The sequence below is a fragment of the Electrophorus electricus genome, chromosome 9 (genome assembly GCF_013358815.1).
Source record: "Electrophorus electricus isolate fEleEle1 chromosome 9, fEleEle1.pri, whole genome shotgun sequence".
Lineage (NCBI taxonomy): Eukaryota > Metazoa > Chordata > Actinopteri > Gymnotiformes > Gymnotidae > Electrophorus > Electrophorus electricus.
Window position 1 is genome coordinate 10,799,849 of NC_049543.1, and position 16,377 is coordinate 10,816,225.

The 16,377-nt window shown below is 41.5% G+C and overlaps 1 protein-coding gene across 1 annotated transcript in view; it reads right to left on the reverse strand.

Moving 5' to 3' along the window:
* The window catches only part of LOC113589087 (tetratricopeptide repeat protein 28-like), a 105,088-nt gene that overhangs the window by 18,122 nt on the left and 70,589 nt on the right, over positions 1 to 16,377 (reverse strand). Inside the window, exons 5-7 of the mRNA XM_035529946.1 lie at positions 15,137 to 15,644; positions 2,258 to 3,054; positions 1,483 to 2,027 (exon numbers count right to left, since the gene is read on the reverse strand). Of these exons, the coding sequence (XP_035385839.1) occupies positions 1,483 to 2,027; positions 2,258 to 3,054; positions 15,137 to 15,644 (1,850 nt within the window). The remainder of the gene's footprint in view (positions 1 to 1,482; positions 2,028 to 2,257; positions 3,055 to 15,136; positions 15,645 to 16,377) is intronic.

Genomic DNA, 16,377 nt, shown 5'->3' on the forward strand with positions numbered 1-16,377 from the left:
AGTGGCAGTTGGCCATAGATTAACAGAGAATGAAAAATATGTTAAAGGTGGGTGAGAAAACAATGTTAATGTACAAAGCCTTTATCAATCTCAATAATTCAATTTTGTTCCAATTTGACCTCTGTGGCAAGTATAGGATTGCAGCCACATTTGTTTGTCATATAATTTTGTTAAGGCATGACTTTCTACTCAAATATCTCAAGCTGTAATCCAAATGAGTTTGGCAGTTTAGAATAAATCAATACAATTTACAATTTAAATGGATAACAGTAATACAGGTAATCAACTGAATACAGCAGGTCAACTGAAAACTGTCTTTGGGAAACATGAGGCTTACCCCTCCAAACCCTTTTCATATAGGAATGACATTAGAGGAGCGTTGTTTCAAAAAGCTAATCGACTATGCAGTTGAGTTTAATGAACTCTCTGTGTTAACGGCCCTTGTCTTAGTGCCGAAGAGAGTGGAGATCTGTTTTCATCATGGCTGGAAAACAGAGCAGACCATTCTGATATTGTTCACTTCTCTTCTCAAGCACGACTAATTTAAAATTCCACCCACTTTTCCACTCAGCAGAATGCCAACCGTGCAGAATGACTGAAGAAAACCCTTTAGAGGTGTGCTTTCATCAGCATGCATGTCATTCCTGTCTCCCCACATTTCTAGCCTATATTGTCTGTCTGACCCAGTGGTTGAGAAAAGAACAAGCACGAAAAGACATAGAGAAAGGTTATTTCAAATTAACTTGGTTTCCATTTAGGTTAAAATGTGTGCCAACGAAGCCTCTTTGCGTACAGAGAGGGCCACAGGAAAAAGTGGTGGGCACACAGATTTGTTCAGATACTAAAGCTGATATCAGGTAAGGTAGTCCAAAAATGCAGGCAGCAGCAAACTGAACAATGATGGATTCCCAAGACAAATTAGAATAATCATGAATCTTTACAATAAGCTTCATGACAGGAATTAACCTGACAGAGAAGCAACTGGCTTTTTGTATAATGTTATTTCCTTTCTAAAATACCTCATTACGCTTTAGCAGTACTTATGAATTGAACTCCACTAGTAAATAAGAGATAATGTAATGAAAATAATATATTGATTAAAAAAAAACAAAGGTTATTCTATGATGCAAAACTATAAACAGAATGTGAAATGTGTGTGTTACCATTTACGAGAAAGTGATGGAATTGGCAATTCTTTTCTGTAAAATGAACAATAATGCTACACTTTTTGAGTGGATGATACTCTTTATCCATGCTATATTCTATTATTCTTTTTAGTGTTTTGTACTTTTTAGTTAAAGCTTCTGATTTATCTATGCGTTGGTTTGAGATCAGTGATCTAATCAATTTGACAGATGAAACAAGACATAGTGGCTCTCCAAGAGAAATGATGCAGTCAAGTGAACAGGATTGCCATGGACTGTAACAACAAGCTATTTGATAGACTGGATTAGACGGTGTGCTTTTCTTTGTGGGACTCACCTGTGGCCATTCCCAAGACCACGGTAGGCTTTCTCTTCATCTGGCAACCGGTCAAGACTCTGTGCCACAGCCAAATACCTTTCATAGTATTTCACAGCTTCTTCATAGTCGCCTAGCAGGTGATAACAATCACCCAAGTTGCCGAAAGCTCGTCCGCGGTCCAGCACTGATTCGTTGCCGCTCAGCTGCTGCAGCATAGCCAGCTGCTGCTCCAAATATCCAATGGCCTCCTCCATGGCCCCCACGTTCATCTTGGTGATGCCCATGTTGCCATAAACCTGTGCCTCGATGCCAGGATCCCTCATTTGCCTGCTGAGCTGGAGCTGTGCTTCATAGCACTTGAAGGCGGCGCTGTACTTCCCCAGTGCCATGTACACAGCGGCCAAGTGCCCGTGGCCTTTGCTTTGGCCCGGTACATGAGTCAGTTCCTGGAATATCTCAAGCTCTTTAGCATGGTATGATAATGCCTCTTCATATTTCTTCATCAGCCGGCAAACAGCACCGAGGGCAGCATAAGCACAGGCTTCCAATTTTCGGTCTTCCATCTCAAAAACAAGAAACAGAAGGTATTAATGTGACATTATTGAGTCTTGGCCTCAAACTGTGATGAAATTCCTTGGCTAGACCTCAATCTTGTGTATTTCAAAATGTTTTGATAGTTCCAAATGTGTAAATACTGAACAAGTTAAACAAATGCATTCAACTAAATATATATATATATATATATATACACGCTCTATATATAATCTTCTTTACTTTCTCCATATATTCTTACCTGGTTGGCAAGTTCCAACTGTTGTTCATAGAACTGCACTGCTCCGGTCATGTCCTTCTTACAAATATGAATATCTCCTAAGTTCCCCAGGGCACGAAACCTGGCCTTGGAGTTCTCCAGTGACTGTGCCAGAGAGAGCAGGTATTTCTGGCACTCCTCTGCTTTAGTAAAGTCTCCCAGTGCCTTAAATGCCAATCCCAGATTGCAGTAGGCCTTGGCTTGGCTTAATTTGTCATGAAGGTCCTTAGCCAGGGCCAGATCTTGTTCATAGCATTTCACAGCATCCTGGTAGTTACCAAGGCAGTAGTGTGCATATCCCAAATTGTGACAGACTTTCCCCTCACTCTCCATGTCCTGTAGGTCTGGGGAGAGTTGAAGGTACTGTTCATAGCAGGGCACAGACTGAGCAAACTCGCCTCTGGAACAGTGGAAATTGCCCAGGTTGCCCAACGCCCGAGCTTCACTCGGAACATCCCGCAGCTCACGGGCGATGTTGAGATGGTTCTGGTAGTGCTGCAGGGCACGGTCATGAGCACCCAGGGCCTGGTAGGCTACAGCCAGGTTTCCATGTGTAGATGCCTGCGAGGCCCGATCATTGACCTCCATGGAAATCTGGAGCTCCTGCCGATGGTAGCGGACAGCCTGGTCAAATACTCCCAGGGCGTTGTAGGCATTACCCATGTTGCCATAAGCACGACCCTGGGCAGCATAGTCATTCAGCTCCTGAGCGATAGTAAGGTGGGTTTTGTGGAGCTTCAGTGCAGTTTCGAAGTCGCCTTTCATTTGGTGGATGATACCTACAGAAGAGTGGGATAATTACTGCTCAGGTGTATCCATAAAGTCCACTGAAATCATTAATCAAATTATGGTTTGGCTCTTGTGCAGAAAGACTTCTTTTTTTAAATAACACAGAATATAAGGTAAAGTTTATAAAGTTAGACCAAAGAAATTGTTTTCAAGTCTTAAAAAATAGACATGGTAAGATTTTTGTGATAGAAAACCTCACACAAAGCTACACGGTTTTAAGACTGATGCTGCTTCCACATACAGTACACGCCAAGGACAGATAAGCCAGCATGGCTCAGCAAAAGACATGAGTCACGCAAAAATAAGAAAGAATTCAGAAGCTTGTTCTAAGTCAATGTGAACAAGCTTGCATGATGTGTTTGATTCCCAGTGGCCCCATTGTCTTTACCATTTGCCGCTTGGTGAAATAATAACAATAATAATAATAATAATAATAATAATAATAATAATTTTCTTCCAGGCTATGTGATACCTATGTCAGTTCACATATGAGAATATTCCCAAACTAAACAAATTAAACCTAGACAAAATGGTTGCTACACCTAACTGAACTGAACGTCATCATTTTGCCTGCATGTAAAGAGATGTGCTTTCTGATGTTCTGGATCACAGTATTACACAAGACCATGTTTGGATTTCAAAAGTATTACAAAGAAGCATATCTTGATATCTACAGATAATGAAGGCTAATTCTTGCAAATTTAATGACAATCACTGTGATGAATAAAAGAAATTCAGATAAGGATCTCTCTCTTTCTTTCTTTCTTTCTCACTTATACACACATGTGCACACACACACACACACGCACACTAAGGTTGATGCCATAAGTGGATTGGCAATGTACTACAGTGTTTAAGAACACAGTCCTTACAGAAATGCATGTAGCTGGCAGAAGCTCTTCATACTTGGCAAGCTGTAATTGTACCATACAAGCAGCACAGAGCCCAGAGCTGATCCCCACTCGAGGGTTCTACAAGTAATGTATGCAGAAAGACCCAGGACAGAGGAGAGACAAAAAGTTCATGACAGTTGGCCTAAACCACAAGCAGCTTCGCAGAGCAGAGCTAGTCCAAGACTCTTTACTGCTCTTGGTTTCTATATCATGGGAAAACATCACAGAGGATTGGTAACATCATATAAAGCTCACAGCTCAGAGTCAAAAGAATCGGCTAGTCCACCCAGGACTAATCCACTGAGGGCTAGTCCAGTGAGGGCTAGTCCACTGAGGACTAGTTCAGTGAGGGCTACTCCAATGAGGGCTAGTCCACTGAGGACAGGCTAGTGCATCTTTGTACTTTATTTTTCTGTCATAACACGTGTGTGATGACAAACTACAGCAGCATAAAGATGTAATACAAAGAAGCAAATTTAAATATGACACAGTGGAGAAATTCACAGGTGCACTTAACCAAATATACACATGTACCCAATGAACCTATCAGCCAGTCAATTTAACACTTTGCATTCCATCGTCCAGGCAAGGTCAGCAGGATACAAACATATTAATATTTAAATCACTATAACATAATACTGTAACACATACAGTGTTACAAATATACCATGTTATTATACAGACCTTTCTGGTCACATGCATCACTAAAAAAAAGGTAATCAAAATCACTCCATACAGCAGTCACAAATATTGGCAATCATAACCTGTTTTGGACATGTTTTTAGCAGGACTGTGGAAAAGATTGGCCAAAAACACCTGTGAGTAGACCAGCAGTGTTAAACTCTACACAGAGTCCCTGAGGTCACGTAAAGTCAACAGAGTTTCAAGAACAGCAGAACCCCTTCACCAAAAAACGCCCAGGCTAGAATGCATTTACAGCCTCTGTGGATTTTGTTCCACTTCCAGGAATTGCTCAGTTTTTGTTGTTTGGGTCTCACATCTTGTGCTCTGGCCAGTGAGGAATTTAGACAATAGAGGCTTGAGTGGGTGGAGGAGGGGAAGGGGGGGGGGTTAGTGAATAAAACAAAACACTATCCCACACTACTGTAAAAGGCATGTCCACCAACTTTATAGCCCTGACCACCACAGTCACAATAGTGCTGGAGTTAGTTTTGTCCCTTTGGGTTAAATTGTGTCTCTCTGGCCAGGGCCACAGAGGAGATTTATAAAGAATGCAGGTAAGGTTCATCAGGAGTGTAATGAGGAGGAGTGGCTTATAAAGGGTACAGATAATGTCCGTCAGGTGTGTAATGAGGAGGAGTGGCTTATAAAGGATGCAGGCAAGGTCCTTCAGGTGTGTAATGAGGAGGAGTGGCTTATAAAGGATGCAGGTAAGGTCCTTCAGGTGTGTAACGAGGAGGCGTGGCTTATAAATGGTGCAGGTAAGGTCCTTCAGGTGTGTAACGAGGAGGAGTGGCTTATAAATGGTGCAGGTAAGGACCTTCAGGTGTGTAATGAGGAGGAGTGGCTTATAAAGGATGCAGGTAAGGTCCTTTAGATGCGTAACAAGGAGAAGTGGCTTATAATTAATAGGCCAGTGATTCAGAACAATGGAGCTTGTCAACCCATAACAGGCAATAACTAAAGTTATTTTTGTGTTTACATTGCTTTTGTTACTTGTGCTTATATGCTTTGTTGTTGTTGTTGTTGTTGTTGCTACTTGTAACTGAAATGAAGAGGGCAAATAAATAAGTAAGATCAGTGAAAAATACAACAAAAGTCTCTAGCTTTTAACATTCGGTACTGCGCGTGTGAAAACCAGAAGGAGAACGAGAGGCCACTTCAGCTGTCTCTATGCTGCTGGGCTGTGCTAGTGAGGGAAAAGACCTATCAAAGCCTCACACTCTCCCCTCTATGGCTTTTAAGGCACAAAAACACTATGCGACACATTTTTTGTGTGACGCGACCATAAATGGCAGACAGACAGAGACTAATTTAAGCTTTGCTGGGTTTTAAAGCAAAAGCTGCCAGTTCTCATTTCAGAGCATGGTGCTTGTCTAGCCAAGACTGCGATGGTGAATTGTGAGAACTCCCTCAAAGACTAGCGTTGGGCAATGAAGGATGAGCCAGACCTAGAGGTCCAGAGGAGAAGATTGTGCCTTGGGTTTGGTCCACTTAATCATACACATTAATAATGAGAAAACCTGAGTAAACATCATTGATACAACAGTAGGATGCTGTTTTTGTTATAAAAATTACTTTGAAATTGTAATATTCCCTGATATTTCCATGTTGGCCATGGCAAGAATCGTTTAAGGTTATTGTCACTAATGTTAGCTGTCTCTAATACTAGTGTACCTAACATGACAGTGAAACTGGTGAAATTTGATCCATTGCTGTTAAACTGTATTCAAAAACTGCATGAAGTAATCATATGAATGTGATTTTTTTTTTTAATCATCAGTACACACATGTACCCAAATGTACAAAAAGGTATCTTGTGAACTTAAAGCTATTACAGACCTGTAACATAAAGCAGAACTGATGCAGCAGCACATTCTAGATGGGCGGCACTGCACAAAAACGATAAAAGTAACTTCAGTGTTAAGTGCTTGCCTCTCTCTCTCTGTGTGCGTGTGTGTGTGTGTGTGTGCGCGTGTGTGCGTGTGTGTGTGTGTGTGTGTGTGTGTGTCATGGGGACAGTCAGAGAGTCAGAGATGTCTTGCAGTCAACCGGATATGCTGAGACAGGAGATAAAAAGCACAGGCAAGGGAGCGATGGATGGATGGATGGATGGATGGATGGATGGCTGGCTGGCTGGATGGAAAAAGAGGTGTGCCAACACAAGAAAGTGGGCCCCTTAGCCTTGCTGTTCAGTCCTGTTTCCCAAATCCAGATTATCTACCCTGGGAGCAGTCAAAATTTCCATGTCAGGCTCTCATAAGTTAAAGAGGACTGAACAGACAAACTCTTTTATTTTAACCTTTGACACTAAAGGAGTTGCTGAGTGGATGTAGTTTAAAAGTCCAGGTGAGTTATTTAGAAACATTTAGAAAAAAAGATGGGCAGTTTTTTAAAATTCTTGAATCCTTTTTTAGTTATTGAGTACATTGTAAAGTCTTCTAACTATTTCAAATAAATAAATAACTAGAAGTAACTATAATAATGATATAACATCTATGGTGTTGACAGACTACTGGAACTGAGCTGGAATTGTCTGCCGCAATTTACAGTTCAAATAGTTCAGGAGTTCAAACAGGTTCCAGCAGTCTTGATAATCACTTACCTGTTTTTCCAGGAAAAAAAATAGGAAAAACCATAAAGGATATTTAATGCTCCCTTGGTTAAAAAAAGAAAAAGAAAAAAAAAAGTTTATGATAAGGTCATTGGTCTTCAGTGTGAACACAGACACATTTTTACTTCTTTCTTGTTGATAAAACTGCACGAATCTTTGTGTGTGTGTGTGTGTGTGTGTGTGTGTGTGTAGGTTTATAGGGCATGTGCATCGTGTATACAAGGTATAATTCTAGAAAGATGGGATAGAAGAAATGCTTTCATAATATGTTATTCTAAAAAGGGGTGGCAGGACACAGCTGTCTGGCACACCTCTCTCTCCTCCGCTCATCACTCACCCCCCCTCTCCTCCCCTTATCACTCACCCCCCTCTCTCCTCCCCTCATCACTCACCCCCCTCTCTCTCCTCCCCTCATCACTCACAAGCTCTCTCCTCCCCTCATCACTCACCCCCTCTCTCTCCTCCCCTCATCACTCACAAGCTCTCTCCTCCCCTCATCACTCACCCCCCTCTCTCCTCCCCTCATCACTCACCCCCTCTGTCTCCTCCCCTCATCACTCACAAGCTCTCTCCTCCCCTCTTCACTTACCCCCTCTCTCCTCCACTCATCACTCACCCCCTCTCCCCTCCCCATCACTCATCCCCTCTCTCTCCTCCCCATCATTCTCACCCTCTCTCTCCTCCCTTCATCACTCACCCACTCCATCTCTTCCCCATCGCTCTCCCCCTCTCTTTCACTCATCCCCTCCCTCTCCTCCCCTTATCACTCATCCCCTCTCACTCACCCCTCTCTCTCTTCCCCATCATTTACCCCCTTCCTCTCCTCTCACAGACAGGACAAGTTCCCATTCTTTTGCCTTGTCTTTGGTAACTAGCTGACTCACACACCTTTCAGTATTCCACATTTGAGATCAGTTATTTCTAAATACCTGTTTATGCGCTAAACTACCCTTGTCTCTAAAAGGGTTTTTCTTTACACTCTCTGACTGTCTTTGCTCTCTTCACTTTGATCTGACCCTCTACTCTCATTTGTAAATTTTTTTTAGAAACCCATCAGTTCTTCTAACTCTTCTTTCATTTCTTCTATCCTCCAGCTGTGATTCTACTGTGGTGCTACTTTATCTAGGTTTTATTCTTCTTCTGTCTCTCATTTGTGCTGCAGTGTTATAACTCTGTCATCTTGGTGCTGTATGGACAGCATCAGCCTGCCTAATGACCGCAGATAATACTGACAATATTCCCCCAAGAAGATAAATAGGGCCATGTTTCACTGTGTGTGTGTGTGTGTGTGTGTGTGTGTGTGTGTGTGTGTGTGTGTGTGTGTGTGTATCTCCGTCCACTGCTGATTCTGTGTATCTCACATCAATTCCAGCGCACTAACACAGCATGTGTCCTTCTCTCAACCTGCTCTTTCTGCTCCCAAGAGCTACTGCCAGATTTTGTGCTATGGTCAAATATTTTCCAGCTGTTACTAGTGGAATTGGAACCTGTAATTCCTCCACTGCAGAAGTAAGGCAGAACGAGAGAGAGAGAGAGACAGACAGAGAGACAGACAGAGAGACAGAGAGACAGAGAGACAAAGACAGACAGAAAATGGAACAAACATCCCATTGAAACTCTGCATACAGAGTTCTGTAACAGTATCCTTGGAGTCCAGAGGAGCTTACCAAACAACGCATGCAGGGCAGAGTTAGGCCATTACTCTGCACTGAAAAAAGAGCCATTGAATTCTGGAATCAGCTAAAAAACAGTAACCCCAGCTACTACTGTTTCAAAGCCCTAAAGAGCCAAAAGATGAATACTGAAACATGTTCTCTCATTCAGCTAGTCCTGAAGCTGCACACACTCTAACACACAAACAGTACTAACATGGCAAACAGACAACCCCACACCATACTAACACACAAAGAGAGAACTACTTAAAATATTGAACTGAAACAAACAAAATCCAGAGTAATCTTCAGTGCTGACTGTCCCTCCACAGAGAACACACAGTGAATACACAGAGAACACAAAGTGGCAGGTACATATGAACATGGTGACTAATAACAGAATAACCCTGAGCAGGTACTGACTGAGTAACCACAGCCTGGCAGTAGAGACAGGCAGACACAGATGTACCTGGCTTCCCAAACAACAACCCACTGGTGCCCACTCTAGTCAAACTACAGTGGAGACAGAGCTACACTCCCATACCACCTGTAGACACAACTACGAGACACATTCTAGTCCAGATTCCAAACTCTTTATCCAGAATTTAAAACATTGGAGGATGATCACTGCAGAACTAACTTGGAGAGAACAGAGACTTTGCAACACTCGCTTCAAAACATGCAAAGGCTTGTCACAGACAGACAGACGCGTCATCAGTGATGCGTTACATTACAATGCTTCAGATTGCTCTCTGCGGTATAGTTTATGAATAGAATATTGTATGTAATTATATATATATATATATATATATAGTGTATGTATATATATTACATTTGCTTTTTTCACACTTGGTTTTGCCTGTATTGATTAGCAGCTGTGGTCTATAATGGAATCGACTCATTCCTTTTCTTCCCTGAACTGCATTTCTGTTGTTTTTTTGTTTTCATGTTTCTTTCATTCACACCAGCAGAAACAAGTCCTCCAGGGCTGAATGATTGATTAATTAGAGCCATTACCCCAAGCGTTGTACACTGACAAAGGAATTCTCACATCATTCCTTTTAGTACACAGAGACAAAGAGCGGAAGAAAAAGGAAGAGCACTATGCGTGGCTAAAGCAATGAGAGAAAATGACAAGCTGCAAACAAACTTAAAAAGGTCTTTTGAAAGGAAAACGACGTTTTTTTTATGAGAGAACGAGAGAAAGACAGAAGGAAAGAAAAAATAAAGAAAGTGTGAAGACAAGAGAGGAGAAAGAAAGGGAATAAATGAGAATGAGATAGAATAAATGATAGAGATGAATCCAAGTTTACTCTGCCATTTCTCCAGTGAGGTTTTAAATATTGCTGACTGGGGGTACATGCACTCAGTAATGAATAATAAATGCTGGTTCAGAGAGCAGCATTCTCATATCCTTTATAGTGTGTGGTTTATCCCTGAGGGCATTCATGTCCCTACCCTAATAAAGGAATATTTTGGTGAGAATGCAGTGATGCCTCCAGATCTACCAAGTCAAAGGACTGGACCTTTATTTCAACATGGATCATTTAGGAGAGACTTGAAGGACAGAGAGGTATGCTGGTTACCAAGGAGAGACTTGAAGGGCAGACAGGTTTGCTGGTTACCAAAGAGAGACTTGAAGGGCAGACAGGTATGCTGGTTTACATTTACAGTATTTAGCTGAGGCTTTTGTCCAAAGCAACTTATAATTACAACTTGAGCAGGCCTTGCTCAGGGGCCCAACAGTGGCAACTTGGCAGTGGTGGGGCTTGAACCAGCAACCTTCCAATTACAAGACGAGTACCTTAACCACTGAGCTACCGCTTGGTTTACCAAGGAGAGACATGGAGGACAGACAGGTATGCGTGTTTACCAAGCTCAGAAGTTTTTCAGGCCTGGCTGGCAATGTGCTTTTACTGAATCCCATGTAGGGAGCAAAAAGCAAAGCAAAGAAGTTTATTTCTACAGTATTCCTACATGAGCAAAATCAAGATGCTTTACAAATAAAAGACAAGCTAAAAATATACAAGTTGAGGTATAATGCTATATAAATAAGAAATAAACAAGATATAAAGAGTACACATGTCCACATAGACCTACATAGACACAAACACACACACACACACAAACACACACACACACACACACACACACACACAAACACACAAGTTAGTCTCACACATTTTTTTTCCCTTCCTCCACTCCTGCTTGGCTTTCAGTATTTTCACACTCATGAATGAGAGAGAGAGAGAGAGAGAGAGAGATAGGAATAGGAAGAGAAAAAGAGGGGCACAAAGAGCTTTTCTTCAAGCTCTTCTCCTGACTGATAGGATGCTCGGGAAGGTATGGATGGGGAATGACTATTTACTGGTCATATTTGAGAAGAAGGGGGGAGTATAATAAATGTGCCACTTTCTTCAGTGATCCAGTAGCGAGAGAACAGAATCTCCACTGCACTGTCCCTCCTATTTCTCTTTATTGACTCACTCGGCCTTATTCACACTGAATCAACTGAATCAACTGAACCAACTCCTCACATTGGGACCGCTGAGCTGTTTTCGCTAGCATTGTTTAATATTTATCACATTTTCTTTTTCAATACCTGTCATCCCTTGTTGCGTTTAAGCTTTTCTTTTTTGTGTTAGTGCTTTATATAAGTACCTCCTCAGACACACACACACACACACACACACACACACACACACACACTGTCTCGCCACCACTGCAGGGTGCACCCTAAATAAGCAGTCTGGGGCCCAGCAGCAGTACAGTAATTAAGGGAGTCGTACTGGTGGCAGACTTGCCTCTCTTCCCTGTTATCTCCGTTACCACCAGCCCACACCAATCAGCCCTTAAAGCTAATTAAACCATTCATCAAGTCACTTTCAATTACCGGCAGTCTGGCAGCCCGTATCAGAGTCAAGAGGTGATGAGAGGAGTGGTGCAATTGGAAGAGAGGAGGAGCGGAAGATGGCAGGATAGAACACAGAAAAATGACAGAAAGAAAGGGTGTGTAAGGGAAAAGGCTTACAGCTTTGGCAAGGAACTTTAGTGTATAGGTAAAGGCAAGGAGTGAAATTGCTTATTGACCTGTTACTTGTTTTATAGCTGGGCAGAGTTGTTAAAAGGTAGTTAAAAGAATAAAAAAAAAATCATCACACATAACCTGGTTGAAAAGGAATTTTAAAATCTTTTCTCTTTATTATCATGAAATGTCGAAGGTGTTAAAGGTTTTTCTAGACCTTTAGTAGCATTTGGATGGTTTCATCTGTAATAAACAAATAGACAGACAGAGAGGCAGACAGACAGACAGACAGACAGACAGCATCTGCTAAATGTCATATATGGAAATGGAATGTAGATAGAAAGAAAATTGTTTATGTGTGATATATGAAATACATTATCTTAGTCTAAAAGGTAAGCAGAGACCTGAATGAACTCAACAGTGGAAGGGGTCCTCCTCTCAGACAGAAGTACACATCGCCGGAGATTTTCCCTAATACATCTATTAATACATAGTGAACATCGCACAAACCTTGAACTCCATTACATAACTGTATGTCACAAAACCCAATCAGCTAAATGCTTTTAGAGACAGATTTTTCTACACACACATACACACACACACACAAACAATTCAGACCAGCCTGGAAATTCTAATCTAGGGAGGAGGGCATGCAATTAGTTGTAAAGAATGCTTATGAATATTTATGCAGGCAATGGGTGAGCAGTGGAAACATTTGCATGGTCAAAGGTCTGGTAGTAAAGGGTACTCTGACAGAGTCCCTTGCTCTGGCACTTACACACATTAGCGGCGAGAGAAGACATCATGTCACTGAGTGCAATTAGAGCATTTTCTTTCTGAATTAGGGCCAGCTTCAAGGTTAACTGTTAACAGAAACTAGATAAGACTGCAGTTCGGTCTCACCCATGTATGTGTAAAGAACGTAAAGTCATTCAGCTAACCGGAACTTGAGGCAGGTCAGGCTATGCATAGTAATATGCCAAGTACAAAGAAAAAGATGTTACAGCACTTTCATTGAAAACATAAACCAATGACCTTGAAAACATAAACCTCAGCTGTGTGTTATGCTGTGACAGTTAAGGTGCCATTTCAAACAAATTGAGTTATCATGATACAGTGCGAGGTTTAAGTGTTGTCGAGGCAAGGTACAGGAAATTTCCATCACCTACTGAACTAGACAAATGGATCTCATTATTCTGAGATGACTACGTGTCATCTCTTCTGAAATCAATTTGTCTCCAGTAGGTGCAATGCCAGTGGGACCGTGTGAATCAGTCTCTATGGTGACAACGGGTGATAATGTTACGGCTAACTTTGTCACTGTTAAGACTGAAGACACAGCCAGCATTTAAGTTTGCTGTTCAAAAGTAAAATCTACTCATATGTCTTCTGAATCAGTAATAAACCTTTAATATTTAAAAACAGTGGTTACATGTTTTAATGACCATTACACGTTTTAATAATTAGAAAGGAATTTCTAATGTTTCATAAGATTACAGTAACAATAGTATTTAAACAGAGTAAGGACAGGTGTATGAAAAGAAAATAAGGACCGCTTACTCTTGCTCCAGTCAGTAACTTCTGTACTGACACTGAGTGTAAGAGGAGGAACTACTGAGCAATTTCTGTCAGCAAATGTTTTGACGAACACACATCTCAAAGAACATACTGCAGCGGTATCGCTGATACTATATTTCAGCCATCATTCACAGAAACTATAGTCCAAAACTACTGAGGTGTGAGCTAATTGCTATAAAATATATATATATATATATATATATATATATATATATATATATATATATATATATATATATATAATTATACATTTGTATTAAGTATCATGCATGAGGTATCAACTTTGAATTGATATAATGTAGAAAATACTTCTTGCTTTTATGTTGAATGTTGATTGGTTACAATGACATTCAAAGGCAAATGAGGCAACAAACCCCAAACCTCCAGGCCAGAAAACTGACAGGCAGCATCAAAGTGCAACCACAAATACTACTGCAAAGCATTTAGGTAATAGTGCAGTGGAAAGCCCAGGCATCTCCTACTAATAGAGCCTTGTTCCAAAGACGTATATGCCACCAGGCACTGTCATAGGTACGGAAAAGTGCATGCATAATTCATTACCGTAATTCACAAATGGAGGTGTGCTATTATGGACCCTGGGCGACTACTGCAAAGCCAGAGCCTGGTCTCCAGTAATATGGACATACACACCGGGAGAAGTTCCGAGCATGAGCCATGAATTATTAATAAATGTTATGACTTCAGCAGAAGGCGAGAAGAAACAGGAGGGCGGATAAATGACATAATGAGGGTAGTCGACTGGGGTTTAATTTGGTCATCTTTCACAGTATACAGGAGTTTGATATAGACATTGTCCTACCGAGGAAGAGAATGGGAGAAAAGCGGATGTGTGTTCTAAAGGTATCTGACAGGGATGCAGACACTGGCACCAAACGGCTTGCTCTTCAGTGTGAGTTCTCCTGCACAGATAGCATTCCAGTGTCCCCTCCCACATTTGGTCACTATTGGAGTTATTACTTCATGGATAATAGGTTTCCATTCCTACATTTCTGTTATGATGCAATTATCATGACCTTAAACCTAAAGACATGCCATCAAACTGGCAAGCAGTTTGCCAGTACATTTTTGTCAGGTGACAAACATCTTGGAGTTTTCATTAATAAGTGAGTGGGTTAAGAGAGGTGGAAGCAAGCTTTTTTCCAAAGTCGAAGATGAAGTGGGGAAAAAAACTATTTATCAGCTAGGCCGTGGGTCTTGTAGGGGTTCACAAGGATGTTTTGCCTGAAATAATTATGTTAAAACTCACACATACTGTGTGTTTATATTTGGAGTAGGTTATATGGTTATAGCCCAGTTTCATTAGTGTTTTCATCAAGCCCCAGCACCTGTGGTCTGTCTCACATATGTCATAGAAGTGGTCAATTGTTGGAAAAGGGCGAAACATATTGCAGGTGAGGGGGTCATATTTTATAACCTGGAAAACACCTGGCTTTGCAATCATGCTGTCAAGTTAAAATGGTTGCCCTGGTGACTTACCCACTGCTTCCCTTCCAAGTAAATAAAAACCATACTACAACACCTTCTCCAGTCAAAGGGTAATTACTGCAAAGGACCAAAATGCAAATATGAGCACAAAGGCCTTTTAAGTGGACATGTGAAAGCTCTTACCCAGATTGGATGAGGCTCTGCCCTCGGCGGATCTATCCTTCAGCAGATCCGCGATGCTCAGCTGTTGCTCATGGTACTGCTTGGCTCGCTCCAGGTCCTGCATGCAGCGAGCGGCATGGCCCAACCCAGCGTAGGCCCTCATCTCTATGGACTTCTCAGTAAGATCCTGAGCTAGTTCCAGGACACGTGTGTGGTAGGACATGGCCTTGTCAAAGTTCCTGTGATAATGGTAAGCACTCCCCAAGTTGCTGTACGCCCGGGCCTCCTCACGTTTGTTTTCCAGATCCTTGGCGATGCTGAGGTGCTGCTCATGGCACTGGACAGCATTGTCAAAGTCGCCCATAGCGATGTAGACAGCACCCATATTACCCAGCTCCCGTGCCTCTGACAGCTGGTCCTTAGACTGTTTGGCCAGCAAGACACCCTGCTTGTGGCTGGCAAGGGCATTAGGGTAGTCACCGATGGCTGTGTAGACATGGCCCAGGCTGCAGAGAGACACGGAGGCAGCCTACAAAGAGAAGGCAGACACAGATGTCTATTATGGACTTTTTGAAGCACCTGGCAAAGAACCCAACTGACCTGCATTACAAAGCAGAGGATGCTGTGATCTGTTTTAAGCATTTCACTTAGTAACAATCCATGTGGTATATAATGTGAGGGAAATATGTTGGCACAAGATTACAAAAAGAAAGACCCTCCAAATCTCTGTGGGATTACACATCTTTGTAAATGAGTCAGTGGAGGATGGACGGAACTCTTATACTGATAAAAACAGCAGCAATAGTGCTTCAGAGATGTCAGTTAGTGGGGACAAAGACTCAGATAAATAAGGAGAGATTTTTGAAGAACTGCAGTGAGGAAACACTACTGTCTTCCTTGTTTATGAAGAGCCAGTTTGGGAAGTTTACTATTTGACCTGTAGATAATCTTCTGTTGAAACATACTAATTTACACTGCATTCAAAAGACATCTTTACTTCAAAAGAAATCTCAAAAGTAGAATTCTATGCTTTTTAGTGCCACAAACTAATCTATATATTTTCTGAACCTAATACAGTCTTACAGTGGGTAGTAAAAAGCAAATACTGACCTAAATCTAGCAGTGATATTGGCTAGACTATATGTTGTTTATCTTTTGGATCAACAGCTGTGGTTTCATGACAAATGCTTTTGTGTATTACATTAATTGAAGAATTTGCTCTCTCCAGAGAAAGCCATGGAAACTGAAACTTTGGACAAATG